The sequence below is a fragment of the Tympanuchus pallidicinctus genome, unplaced genomic scaffold (genome assembly GCF_026119805.1).
Source record: "Tympanuchus pallidicinctus isolate F22 unplaced genomic scaffold, pur_lepc_1.0 scaffold3, whole genome shotgun sequence".
Taxonomy (NCBI): domain Eukaryota; kingdom Metazoa; phylum Chordata; class Aves; order Galliformes; family Phasianidae; genus Tympanuchus; species Tympanuchus pallidicinctus.
The window spans coordinates 15,815,513-15,829,677 of NW_026294747.1; the positions used below are offsets into that span (position 1 = coordinate 15,815,513).

The window sequence follows — 14,165 nt, forward strand, 5'->3', positions numbered from 1 at the left end:
TCCTGTTGCCTGGTTCTGGTGAACACATTCTAACAAAGAGCCTTCTCATCCCTTCCGTGCTTGTTTTCAGCAGTGTCCCCGCTGGTTGGGGCAGCGCGAGGCAGAGGAGGTGAGACATTGACCCAGCACTAGTGCAGCCGTGGTGGTAAATATCATTGATTTTTATTTTTTTCTGTTACCTTTCAAGTCTAATAACTGGGGATCATGAACACAAAAACCCCCACGCTTGTTGGGAGCACCAACTGAAGCAGAAAGGAATAAATGCTTAAAGACTTCTGCTAGAATTCACACATCTAACCTTAAAGCTGTCTCCTTAAGTTAGGGTTTTTTCCTTTAACGTTCAAACAGGAAAAAAAACCTGTACAACCTCAGCAGTAAATTAGCAGTACTGTTTTGTTTTCCATTTCTGGCGAAGCAGTGCAAGAGTCCAGGAGCTGTGTTGGGGATTGTCGTGCGGTTGGGAGAATACAACTGTTGCTGAATTGTCTTTTCAACCATATGGATCTTACTCTCATTGTCAACTGCAGAAAAACTTTCATGCTGCAATCTTGAAGCAACTGAAAGTCATATGATTTGAAACAGAGATGGAAGAGATGCATCCTGGTTTCCCTGTCTCTACCAGTGTGCTCCCTGTTCCTTGGCCACACAGGCCCTGCTGACTGGCAGACTCTTTGAGCATGTGGATTTTGCAAAAAAAAAAAAAAAAAAAAAAAAAAAAACCCCAAACCACAGCCCTCTTTCCTTGCTTCTCACAGCAGCCTCATCTGTCGTGTCATATTGTGTGTTTTCGCTCTGAAGTGGCTTGCAGAGGTTGGTCAGGTGTGGTGTCAAGGAAAGACCATTCTGAGTGGGTAGTGTTGGGACTGCTGGCTTAAATGTGATTCTGGGGGAGGAAGAGATGTTCCTGATTAAATTCTGTAGTAAACTACAGTATTCTGGTGTTCTAATGAGGACATATTTAGGTTCTCTCATCCATGTGTTTGGACAGATTTGTTAAAGGAGTGATGATGGTACTGTTTAGTCTCTTAAATAATTTTGCACTGCTCTGTCTTGACTATTAACATGTAACAGTTTCCTATTGCTGGATGGTAGCTTCACTGTGGAAGCTTTCTGGGGTAATAAACTGCTGGAAAAAGGGGAAAAAATGTACTTGATATGTTGTACACTCACACTTAGGACATACTGGATACCCATTGCCTCACTGTGCTGACATCCAAGGTTTGGTCTCCATAAATGTTCAGCAATCTCAGTGTTAGTGGATGTAGTTTCCTGCTGGTGGAGGAATTTGTTGACGCACCTTTGCTCCATCTGCACTTGCATGTCAGATGCCATTTTGTCGCACTCTGCTGCCATCTGTCACACGGCAGCAAAATGTAATGGGAAGGTTCAACCTCTACTGCCACAGCACCATCTGCCTTTGATGTTCGGGGCCAACATCATGAAAGAGGAGTGTTACTTTTGGAGCAGCCCTCATTTTAAGGATAGGAAGTGTGGGGTTTTTTTTCCCCCCCTCGTGTGTGCATTTGAAAACCAGAAATGGCAACCAAGCAAACTTGGGTAAAGCAAAGAAAATTCAACACACTTGTTTACTTTTTCTGCTCTAGTAAGTCACTTGGCTCACAAGGAACTGGCAAATCTACTTGACATTTGGACCTGAAGATCTTAGGATGAAAAACATATTTGACCTTTGAAAGTACTATGGTCAATGTATTACGCTGACCTTCAGTTCATGTGTACGTTGGTTACTAAAATAGCCTTAGAGAAGGCTGTATTTAATGTTTGTGTATGTCAGGGCTTGGAATCTCTGTGCCATTGTGCATGAAATGGAAGAGTGGTGACTTCAGGTTCCAGCACTGTTGGGAGGTACTAAATAACATGGCACTGCAAGCAAAACTTCTGGGCCCTAAAGTGAATAAATAAAAAAGTACCAAGCAGAGCACATACATTGGGTGATTGTAACTGAAATGTAAATGTTACTTTGAGTTCAGAAAGAATTCCAAGAATTCCTTCCAACCCAAACCATTCTCTGAATGTATTTTTCTTATGTATATTTAGGCTGGTAGAGTTGTTTCCTCCTTCAGCTCGTGTGTCTTATTTCCTGCAAAGCAACACTTTGTGTTCGTGCAGTTGCTGAACTACTGAACGGGGAGCCTGTTAACAACACTAAATTATAAAATGTCTTTTTTGTCGTTGTAGGAAGAAATCTGCTTCATCTAATTCAATCCTAATTCAGTCCTGCTAATCTGCTAATACTGTAGATTGAAAGATTTTTGCTGTTGCCAGGATACCCTGTAATGGGCAAGGAGCCTGAGAGAGTACAAATTCTGTTTTTTAACTTTTGTTAAAGCTTTTGTTTAACAGGTAAGAAACGTTGCTATTAAACTTCATCTATAGCGATACACTTAGCTTTGGCGTCTGTGAAGCCTCAGATTAAATGTTAAGTTGTGCCTAAATACTTTAACTTTGTCCCTCATCTCCACGAAAGGCTTACTTAGCAGATTCAAAGCTGTTCTTCCTTTTCTGCAGGTCAGGCTTTCCTTTCAGCCTTTTTTTCCCAACAACTTTATAGATGGCTGTTTTTAGCTTTGTCTTTTAATCCGTCCTGCTGTTGCGCGACCTTTTGTTTTTGTTTTATTTCTCAGCCCCTGTTCCACCTTTTCCTTTCAGTCTCAGTTGACACTTGAGGCTCATTCTATACACACTGTTGTGGTTATTCTATTTGTTTTACAGGGAACATGTTTTAAAGTGTTTTGATTTTGTGCCAGGAAGTGTATCAGCTGCCCAGCCTCCCATTCTTTGAAGAGTTTCAAAGCAAATGTGTTCATGAATTGACATACATTAGGTACGAAAGATTTTTGGCACTATAGGTTCTTGTATTGGAGTACAGTAATGCTTCCTTCTGCAGCCAAACTTTTGGTATCAAACTGAATGCTTCAGAGTAAAATTGTCTTCTATGTAGGTAAGCATCATTTAGCTGTCTTGTTATAATATTGCTGAACCATCTGTTCTTCTCAGTACATAAATAACCCAATTTCCATTTTGAAAATAATTGGAAGAGTTGAAAATACTGAGAATCTAACTGAATTCCATGACCAATTAATACTTTCAATTTGTAAATATTTGGCTGCTGAAGTGAAGTTAGTAGAAAATTATTCTATTTTGTTTGGGTATGGGGAGGCCAGTGTTGATTTTGTAGTGATAGGTAACAAAAACTTACATTTAGTAACAGTTATTAACCAGTGATTTGACACAGCGTAGGAGTCACCAAGGCTGCATGAGTTGCTTGGTGTAAAATTGCTCATGTAACTTGATTGTGAAGTGCAGATTTTTAGCCAGACAGTTATGACCTCAGGAGTGTGGAGCTATCAGTGTGGTTGAGTCAGCATGAACTATTCTGGAAGTTCTTCTAGTCTTCATCATAGCAGCTGGGACAGTCGGTCAATAGATGTGTGTGTGCATGTGATGGGTGTGTATTATCTGTATTGTGTAAACACGTATTTGTAGCTCTGATCTAGATGTAAGTGCAGCCAGTGGAAGCATGGAATGGTAGGTGTGAAAGAGATGTCACTTCTGTCTCAGTTTTCAGCTGCTCTACAATTTGGCAGGCCCCTCCTTTGGGAAGTGAAAAGGAGGTACTTACTGTCTAATATGTAGAGAATGGAAGTCGTCCTTCCTTATCAGATAATTTCCCTTCTCATTATGAGCTGGAGACAGCTTTTTGAGTGTTAGGAAAATGACTGTTTTCGTACTGTTTTCAAACATGGTTTTTCTTCTAGTCAAGAAAAGACTGCCATGTATTTCCCCTAGGTGTGTAGTTAACACAGCTAGCAGCTGGAATCTGGACTGGCTGGAATCAATTGTATCCATAGTATATTGTTGTAGAATAGTTAATGCACATACTGAGTTTGCTTTCTATTGTGTTTCCAAACACACTGTAGCTACAGTGTGGAATTGTGAGAAAAAAAAAAAGCAGGAATTGTTGATAGTATTTGGGAGAAGCAATGTGTTGTTTTGGCATGTAAGTGAAATTCTACCTGGTGAGTATTTCTAACACTGAACTGTCCCTGGGTTACCTGCAGGGAGCATTCCCCTGCAGTTCCTGTATCTTACAGCTCAACAGTGGTAAGAAGTTACTCGTGTGATTTCACCTGCCTTTAAGAAATATAGAAACTGTCTCACAAAAACACTACTCTATTATTGCTTTTATTTCAGTCTGTGATTGCTAGGTGTGATGCAGTACAGGTGAATCTAGGATTTGGAACAGCAGTTGATGTCTTAGCAGTTTAAGAAGTAGCCACTAGAGTGTATTCTCTGTCAGTGTTCATGACTGCTCTTTCTGTCTCTCTCTCAATTTTTTTCAGAGGTGTACTTTAGTTTTACCTTGAACAGATGGTAAATTTCCAGTATCAAAGGAAGGGCTTTATGAATGCTCGTGTAGTACCTGATAAACGTTCATTGCTTTGGGCAGAAATGAGGTGGAAACTAATGAAGTGCAGTTAACCAGTTGGTAGCTTGGTGAGCTGGCAGGACATGCTTAGCATTTTAAAGAAGCCACTTAGTGTTAAAGATCTTTGAAATGTTGCTAAATTCTCATAGTGTTACCATTAAAAGATGCTATTTCTTTCATTACTTCCCCCGAGCTCTGCTTACCTGTTTGGTTTTTGGAAGACAGTTCACTGTTAGCACTGGAAATGCTTTATAGAAGTTCTGAGGAATAAGCCTTGCCTCAGTAACATTGGTGGTGCCAAGGACTACGTTTGTGGCTCCTGTCCTTGCATCCAGTGATGGAGTTGCCTTTTGTGAGCTGCTGCCTGAGAGTGGGAAAATCCTGTTTTATTGAAATATCTACTTAACTTAGGATGTGTTTGATCATAGGAAAGTTTTTTGGTGCAAAAGTAACTGATTTTTCTCTGTGCTCTTGAACTCCATATGAAGAAGATGGTGTTGTGTGAAGAAGTTGTGTTCTCAGTTTGATACTTAGCAACACAACCCTCATTACTCTATAGCTTTTTTTAGGGTCACAAAACACTGCAGAAGCTTCAGCTCGACACCAATGCACTTGAAAATTCTCATGTTAACTGCTTATTGCTGTAAAAATGTGTGAAGTTCTTGATGGAAGCTGTGGGTATCTGCTTTTTACACATTCAGCTGTCAAGTAAAACATCATACCTGAAACAGCTTTTAGCTGAATGCCTGAAGTCCTTTTAGTCTAGTTTCTGTGCTGGTTCAGACGGCCTCATCTGCTTGTAGGTACCACAGGTATGAGCTGCCAAGCTGGAGGTAACTCCTGGTTAAAGATTCACCTGCATATGATACATAGAAGTCCAGAAATGAAACAAGCAGATCACCTAAATAGTCTTTACAAAACACACTTCTTTAAGAGATTCGAGGCAGGAGACAGTCCCCAGAATTACCCTCGTAGGGGCATACCTGCCTAGAATGTATGTTCATTTTGTGGACTGAGGGCAGAGAGATGTCTGCCTTCGGGAAAGCTGTTTGACTGCTACATCTACTGGAAACTATGGAGCAACTTGTTACATCCACAAGTTTTGTTGAGCATTGTCAGCTGAGCATTTGGCCTCTGGAGGCACCCACAGTTCAGTTCCTGTTAAACGAAACGCACCGTGGTGTTTTCAGCTGTAATGGACAAAAGATGTAAAGGGTTTGGGGAAGGAGCATTTGTAAGCTTTATTTCCTCTCAGTTAAGAATTTCAGTTACCTGTGGCTCAGAAGAGTGATGAATTTCATCAGTTTATCGAAGGGCTTTCTTTTGTTACAGATTTTAAGTCAGGTACCACCTGTGTGGAATGCTATTCCATGATTCATTTAGAGAAGAATCTGTCACAGTATTAACTGCAGGAAAAAGTCAGGTTTTGGTTTTTTGTTTGTTTATTCTTTGTCACAAATGCTGCATAGTATCTTTGATTGTTATAATTTGTATCAAGGTGCTGTGAATTATCTGAGGAAATACTTAAATAAATTGGAAGTTTGTTAGCCTTGCTTGCTGGGAGCTTTCAGAGACAGTGGGAAGCTGACTAAATGTTACGGGAGAAGTACCTGCAATCATTTTGCCATCTCTAATACAGTTTTTCTTCTGTGTCTGGGAGTTTTAAGTGCTGTCCCATATTATCTAAAGCATGGTTAAGATTTGGCAATCTTTTCCATCTGTTGTTGAATCAACATTGTGATTTTGCTGCTGGCATCAGAGCTGAAGTTGAGTAATAGAACGCACCTGACCTTTGGAGCTGATCATTAATTAGCAGATAGTGAAATGTGGTGAGAAGCACAACTGGGAAGTGCCTCCTCCTGATTAGGGGACATACATTCTAATTCTTTGCCTCTCTTAATCAGACTGAAGTTTGAAAAAGCATGAAAATAACTGAGAGTTGGTGAGGTTTGGGGGAGAGGGTGGAAAAGTAGGCTATGGGAAGAGCAAACTTGGTTTTGTAACTTCCATTTGGAACTGTGACAGGCTGTTCTTAGGCGATCATCAGTGCTAACGCCTGTAGAAAATGATCTTCGGGGTTCCTGGAATTCCTCACTTGCACATTTTATGGTGTTTATTTTTCCTTATTCCAAAGGACCTGGGCTGCTGTTGAAAAGTGATGGAATAATTTCCGGCTGGCACCTGACATGCTGGGGGAGCATCCCTAAAAGAGCTTGCCTGGGAGACAGTTTGGGAAATAACGCAGTGACATGTTTGCAGTAGTATGCCTCTTTTTTTGTTGTTGCTGTTTTCTGTTGTTGAATTTCTCTTGAAATGAGTAACTGAAAAATGCTTTGAAGCTACTGAAATGAGCTTTAATCACTGCAGAGGGATTTCTGTCTGGAATTAGCATTGGTTGGTAGTGGTTACTTGCAAAGATGCTACTTTCACTAAATGGGGCAAGGGGAGGGATTTGATCTACTTATTAGAGGCTTAAGGAAGAAAATATTCTGTGCCTTTAATAATGCACTAGTTTAATTGCTCCCAGTGAGTCTGTGTGTAGCCTAAATAATCATAAGCCAATGTTTTTAATAACTTAGTGTAATTTGATTTAAGCTGATGTGAAATCAAGTGCTTTTGACATCTGCTTGTAAGATGTATTTTCTTCTGAAATTATTAGTGTTTTTTTATCCTCCTAATCACAGCATGGACTCTCAAATAATTGTAATACCGATACTGCAATTAAAACTATCTGTACTTTTTCTTGAATGATTTTTCTTTTTTTATATTTTTTTTTTTACTCCTGTAAGTTAGAACAGGAAGCTGTGTACTCTGGGGCAGTTAGTTGTGCTTAAAACTCCTGACAAAATCCTAAGCAAAGTAAGGCGGTAAGAAGTGATCAGCACATGATTAACACAACAAGGGAAACCTTAAAAGCAATTGAAACGTGGCTGCAGTGAGTATACCAGGCTTATTCTAATCTTTAAATTAAGTATTGGAGGTCTTGCTAATGAGGTTTTGCTAGATGCACAGATTTCTCAGCACTTCAGTGGCTGAGGTGACAAAATTTGACACCTTGTTGTTTGAGCAGCTATGGTAGGCATGCTGAATCCATTTAAATGTAAGAAATAAACGCTTAATGCTGCCTGAATAGAACAGTTCATATAGAAGAGACTTTCAGAAGATGATCTATTCCAACTACCTGACCACTTCAGGGCTACCCAAAGGGTTAAAGAAATGAGGGCATGGTCCAAGTGCCTCTTGAACGCTGACAGACACAGGGCATCCAGCTTCCCTGTTCCAGTGTTTCAACACTCTCATGGTAATGAATTTGTTCATAATGTCCATTTTGAACAATATTTCCAGAAAGATGCTGTGAGGGATGCTATCAAAGGCCCTATTAAAATCCAGACTGATGTCCACTGCCTTCCTTTCATTCCCCAAGTGGGCCTTAGCGTAAAATGTGATCAAAGTAGTAAGGCAAGACTTTTTCTTCATTAACTCATGTTGACTGTGCCAGATCATAGCTTTATTCTTCAACTGACCTTCAGTTGCCACAAGAGCCATCATCTCTGAAGCTTCTGCAGGTGCTGAGGTTAGACTAACAAGGCAGCAATTTACTGGGACTTCTCTCATGCCCCTTTTTGCAGGTGGGTCTAATGCTGGCTGGCTTCCAGTCAGCAGAGCCCCCCAAAGCCTTTGGTAGATTGTTGAGAAGAGTCCATTCACAGCAGTTGTTTAAATCCCTCTGGGTGAATCCTGTCAGGCCCTGTGGACTTATGTTGAGCTGATACATCGTCCCTTGAAATTTTAGTGACCACAGATGGAAAGTTGCTGCTTCCCTAATTACAGTCTTCTGATTCTGAGAACTGGGTTGCCCGAGATCTATGGTTATTGAAGACTGAGCTCTAAAAGGCATTAAATTCTCTGTCCTTTCCTCAGCCTTCCTTGTTAGATGGCTGTCCATCTACCCTTTAGTTTATGTAAGAATTAAGTATTTGTTTTAAATGTTGTAGGTTATCATAAGAGTTTATATGCCAAAGTCATGGCTTGATTGTTGTAGATAAACTTGCACCTTCTTCATATAAAACTGCAGCTTGTAAAAGTGCTTTTGCTCAAATAGTACTGCTTACCTATGTTTTGTGCAGTAGCCTCATGTCCACACAGCTAACACTGTCACTGATTTTCACCATTAATTATTAAACCTTCACACTTGGAAGACAGTTGCTAAAGGAGCAAAAAGAGGTTTTGCTTTTCTCGGAGTATTGCTTAAAACCATGCTGCTTCCAGCTGTAGGGAAAAAGCTGTTCTTACTGATCTCTAGCATGTCTTTCAATCCATCTGCTCAAGTTCTGCATTCATACAGGGCTAGTTGATGCTGTCTTGCAACTGCTTTGCAAGTTCTTAGAGAAACAGAATTAGCAGGAAGGTGCTCACAGCCTTTCTGTAAGGAAAGCTTAAATTGCTCATGCCTTTATTAGTCTTCCATAGTGCTTACTTGGGGACGCTATCCTTTCAGGCATCTGCATAAGAGATTTTACTGACCCTTGCTCTCCCCTTCTTGTTTCAAGTTTGTGGAGAGGAGGTGCAGTGAAACAGTAGGCTTTGCACTGACATTCACTTGAATGCTTTTGGTTATAATTCTTGTACCTGTGGAGGTATTCTTTTCAGTGACAGAGGTGGCACGATAGTATGCTTATGCTTTGCCCAGATCTAGTCATTGCTGAGCAGGTAGTTCTGAGTTTGGGAATTGGGGTGTAGATCAGAAACAGTGGCAAGAGCAAATGTAAGTAAAAACCCCAGAGCTGGCTAACTTCCAGCATTCAAATACTAGCAAGCTGAAGGTGTAAAACGTGCTACAGAACATTCTGTCTTCTTTAATCAAGTATGACTTAGTAGCTGTGTGATGGTCTTTAAGCATCTGCTGCTGCGTATTGTTCAAGTTCTAGAACATTTCTATGTGTGCAGATGCCTTTGGGATTAGAAGCTATGAGATAGTGCTGTGTATTGTTTCTGCTAATAGTGCTTAAATACACGTGTGAAACTAATGTTTGTTATGTTCTTTTTATCCAGACCAGCATGTTTTGGAAATTTGATCTCCATTCGTCATCCCACATAGATACACTTCTAGAGAGAGAAGATGTAACACTGAAGGAGTTGATGGATGAGGAGGACGTCCTGCAGGAGTGCAAGGCTCAGAATCGCAAACTTATCGAGTTTCTGTTGAAGTCAGAATGCTTGGAAGACTTGGTTTCATTCATTATCGAAGAACCACCTCAAGACATGGATGAAAAAATACGATACAAGTAGGAGAACTTCTAAGGGGTTGAGGGACTTGGGGATGTAGAAAGAGAGGTGACATACTTCAGTGTTAATCTGGTAGTATGTTTGCATTTCTGCTTGCTGTCCTTTAGTACAATGCTGTTAAACTTTGAGCTTGTTTTCAAGAGGCTTGTAGACCTTTTATGTAAAAAGTTCTGACATTTGCATGCTTTCTGAGCAGGAACCCCTCAAAGAAATGCTAAATAAAATAATCAGAATTTAGATGAAAAATCTTTCTTAATGTGATGCAAGGTACTCGAGTGAATCTGCGTTTGCTTAATTTAGTTAGGTGTTTAGCCTTGTTTTATTAATGATTAGTAATGAGTTTTGGGGATGCGTTTTAGAAAGTCTGTAGCACTCCTTGGAAGAATATGCTGACCATCTAATTGCTGGTGTTTTCCTTTGCAGAGCTAGAGCTGTTAGAACTGAGTATGGCCATGACTCTTGCTAGTTTGTTGAGAATGTTCAAACTTAGCATTCAATCTGGCAATTTGTATAAAGGCACTTCTACCAATTCTGCCTCTTTTAGGGCTGTCTGCTTAGAAAGCTTGCCTTTCTTAAAACAGAAGGCAAAATTTAATGTGAAATAGAGTACTCTCTTAGTTGCAGCTCTTCTCTTTCTGACAAACCAAACCTCCTGCATTTCTAGCTGACTTTGAAACAGCAGTACCTTATGCTTATAAGCTTTAAATTCCTGGTGCTGTCATAACTATCTTTGATGTGAGTGAAGGCCAGAAGTGCACTACTCAAGACCTGAGTAATTAAGCTAAGAGACCACCAAAGCAATAATTTCCTGTATTTGATAGTATTAACTAGTTTTGCAGGCTTTATCAGACTTTGGGTAGAGGTAGTGAGCCTCTACAGTTGCAGTAGGTATAGAGATATTAATCCTGAAACTATTTGCTTTGATTTCTATAATGTAAGCCTTGTTAGAAAGGGGCAAACCCATAGCTTCCTCCCAAGTATCTTTCCCCACTTCCCTGGTGCTGTCCTGTTGCAACTGGAGGTCATAGTAGTCCATTTTCTAAATGAAAGAACACAGGCTGTAGCTGAATGTACAGCTTTATCAGCTTGCAGTCGTTTGCTTTTTTGTAATTAGTGCAGAGCTATCATGCTTGAAAGATTCTTCTTGTTAGAAGCCCCATTAGGTTCTGATTGGATATGTATTTCTTTGAAGTATGAATGACCAAGATTATATGCACACTTCTTTTCTTTTTTTGCAGATATCCAAACATATCCTGTGAGCTGCTCACTTCAGATGTCTCACAGATCAATGATAGGCTGGGAGAAGAAGAATCCTTACTTATGAAACTGTACAGCTTCCTCTTAAACGAATCTCCTCTAAACCCTTTACTTGCCAGTTTCTTCAGCAAGGTGCTAAGTATTCTCATAAGCAGAAAACCAGAACAGGTAAATGATTAAAAGCTCTCCAATTTAACAGCTTTGGATTTGCCTGAGCTGTTTGGGCGAGTGAACTGCCTTTGTGTGAGTGTTTGCCTTTTAGCTTATGTCAGTATTTGCATGGTGATGTTAGTGTTAAATTGCACTGCTGTTGGAGTCATGGGTAAATGAATACAGTCAGTGGGGAGTGAAGAACTGTCATAGAAAAGGGTGAGACACATTTGAGTCCTCGTTCAGAAGCGCAGTACTTGTATGTTCATGCTGCCTTGCATTAACAGCTGGCATGTCTAGCTGTGCTACCTGAGCAAGGTAAGTTTGTGACTGCCTGCTGTGCTTTTGTTTTAGTAATTTCTGTATTTGCTTGAAAGCATATTACATTGAGGTTTGGCTGTGTCCCACTTCGCTTCCTGAGCCAGGTGTGGGGGAACCTCATCCCAAAACTGGTTTTGAAAGGAGGCTCCATGTGTGCGCATACATGGATCTGTTTTGTGCCACTGCTGCTACTCTGTATGTGTGCCTTTTTATCTTGTACTACTGGCTTTAAGAGGTGGAAGCATTTAAGAAGTTACTTATTATTTCTTTAGCAAGTGAGAGGAACTAAAACTGGTTAGTGTAACTTATCATGTAAAATACAGGTAAGCAAATGTAAGCTTCTTCCTTGTTCATTTCTAGATTGTGGACTTTTTAAAGAAGAAACATGATTTTGTAGACCTTGTTATTAAGCACATAGGGACCTCTGCTATCATGGACTTGCTGCTCAGGCTACTGACTTGCATAGAGCCTCCACAGCCCAGGCAAGAAGTGTTGAATGTGAGTAAAACTTGCACAGATTTTGTCTGAATTCTGAACTGTTAAAAAAAAACTTTATAACCTGTTTAGACTGTTTATACCATTCTTGACCCATAACACCCTGCTAGGCATTTTGGGAAGAGATTATAAAAGTTGTGGGTTTTTGTTTGTTTTTTACACGTGTTCATGAACTCTTAATTTTGCTTCTGCCCTTTTTCTCTGAAGTGCTGTTAATCCTTGTTTAGAAATATCAACAGCATGACTCAGGGCACTTTTCAAGCTACTTTTAATTCCCTCAATTAAATTCATTCACTTGGACAACGTTCTTACCAATGTCCCCTAATGTTTTTACAGTGGCTAAATGAAGAGAGGATTATTCAGCGGCTTGTAGAAATTGTACATCCATCTCAAGATGAAGATGTAAGTATTGGTCTGATGTTCTTTTTGATTGCTGTACAGTAGTGTTAGAGCTCTTCTAGTTGGACTGTTTTCTGCTTGTTTATTTTCAGCAAGCTAATTCCAGTAATTAATGGTGTAGTAGTTTGTGCTTGGGGAAGGCTTGCTTTTCTTCCCTCTTTCTTTGGGATTTGCAGAGTGTATTGGAGCCGGGTCAAAGCACAGTGTAGACTAAATGTTATTTTGAGTGTTCAGCTCTAACGTTCTGCCTTTTTAATACTGCAGATACTTTCAATACCAAAAGCTTTTTGTCTTGTTAAGATTTAGATACGGCATGGTACAGTTGTCTGAAGTGTTTTGTGGTAGAAAAGACTGTCAATTTTGCGGGTTATTTTAATGAGGAATTCTACTGCTCCACGTTATTAATCTACTGATGCTATGTTTTTCTGTTCCAGAGGCATTCAAATGCATCGCAGTCACTCTGTGAAATTATTCGTTTAAGCAGAGATCAGATGTTACAAGTGCAGAACAGCTCAGAACCAGATCCCCTGCTTGCAAGTCTAGAGAAGTGAGCTGGTTTGCCCAATTTCTGTTATATTTTTTTCCAGTTAATCAGAGCAGCATTTAACATTTGTCCTTTAAAAGCTTTAGAATTGCAGTCTCCGCTTTCCTGACAAGTTCTCCTGACTGCCTGTTATTATCTGTGTAATTTAAGATAGCTTTGCAAATAAGCACAGCTCACCTGGACGAATTCCTTGATGGCTTCTCTTAACATTTTGTCCCATTCTTTTACCTTGCTTCTGACTAAGGAATGTTAGACTAAAATATTTCCTGCTCTGTCAAAGGTGATGGGATCAGACATATAGAGGTCAGCTTGATACAGTGCAGAATGTGCATTGGGAACTTGGGCTTCAATCTGTTATTTTAAGTTAATCTAAGTGTTTGATTGTACTTGAAGATTTTTGTCTATCACCTTCTTTGTTTTGCTGGTTCTAGGGTTAGGTTTGTGGCTGTGTGATGTGGTGAGTTGGTCTTTTGGTCTGACTGCAAACTATCCTTTTCTATCATATTGATTGTCAGATTCAAAACCAAACGAGATCAGTAGTAGGGAAATCTTACTGCAGTGGTGATGATGGGGGTGACTGTGGTAACAAACCTGATAGCTTGCAATAATACTTTTACTTTATCCCGTTAGTTAATTTGACAGGAGCAAACAGTAACTAGTTCTCTGTGATAACTGTGTCATGAACTGTTGTGTCTGATGGCAGTGCTTTGTTTTCAGACGAGAAATCATTGAGCAGCTGCTGTCTAATATTTTTCATAAAGAAAAAAATGAATCTGCAATAGTCAGTGCAATCCAAATATTACTGACCTTGCTTGAGACAAGACGACAGACGTAAGTGTTCTTATTACTTATGCCTGCTTACTTTAACTCAACTGCTGACATGCCTTCTGTGTCCTTGACTGAAATGTTGTAGTGGTCCATCACAGCTGAAGTGAAACAAAGGAGCCATGTGTAATAATGCCAGTATCGATCAGTTCCCCCAATGACTGATTTTTCTGCAGGTTTTTTCTTGGAACTTGCCACTTGATGGATCAGACTCATTTCATTTCATCTTTTTTTTCCTAGAAACAGGAAATAGAGCATCTATGTACAGTGTAGCAATTGGATATCAACTTTCCCCCAAAAAAGTTAGGTGGAATTCTATCACAATTTCACTTCAAGAAACAAGTGAACAGAGGTTTGATTGTTTAATAGACAGGTGAAGCTCTTCCTCACAAAAGAGGGAATATAGCAGCTGTAATAGTCTATCACTAGCTGAAAACCATG

At 39.9% G+C, this 14,165-nt stretch overlaps 1 protein-coding gene across 12 annotated transcripts in view; it reads left to right on the forward strand.

Moving 5' to 3' along the window:
- PPP6R3 (protein phosphatase 6 regulatory subunit 3) overlaps nt 1–14,165 on the forward strand; it is a 51,135-nt gene that overhangs the window by 8,423 nt on the left and 28,547 nt on the right. For 6 of the 12 annotated variants that reach the window (XR_008208988.1, XM_052692961.1, XM_052692965.1 and 3 more), the window contains exons 2-10: nt 2,197–2,361; nt 2,731–2,842; nt 6,582–6,708; nt 9,500–9,732; nt 10,972–11,158; nt 11,822–11,959; nt 12,293–12,358; nt 12,790–12,902; nt 13,617–13,730. Coding sequence is in view for 11 of the 12 variants with exons in the window: in XM_052692961.1 (XP_052548921.1) it covers nt 6,697–6,708; nt 9,500–9,732; nt 10,972–11,158; nt 11,822–11,959; nt 12,293–12,358; nt 12,790–12,902; nt 13,617–13,730 (863 nt within the window). In the remaining variant the exon portion in view is untranslated. Of the gene's footprint in view, nt 1–70; nt 146–2,196; nt 2,362–2,730; nt 2,843–6,581; nt 6,709–9,499; nt 9,733–10,971; nt 11,159–11,821; nt 11,960–12,292; nt 12,359–12,789; nt 12,903–13,616; nt 13,731–14,165 lie in introns of all 12 variants that reach the window. The other 6 variants (XM_052692962.1, XM_052692963.1, XM_052692967.1 and 3 more) reach the window with 6 other exon arrangements.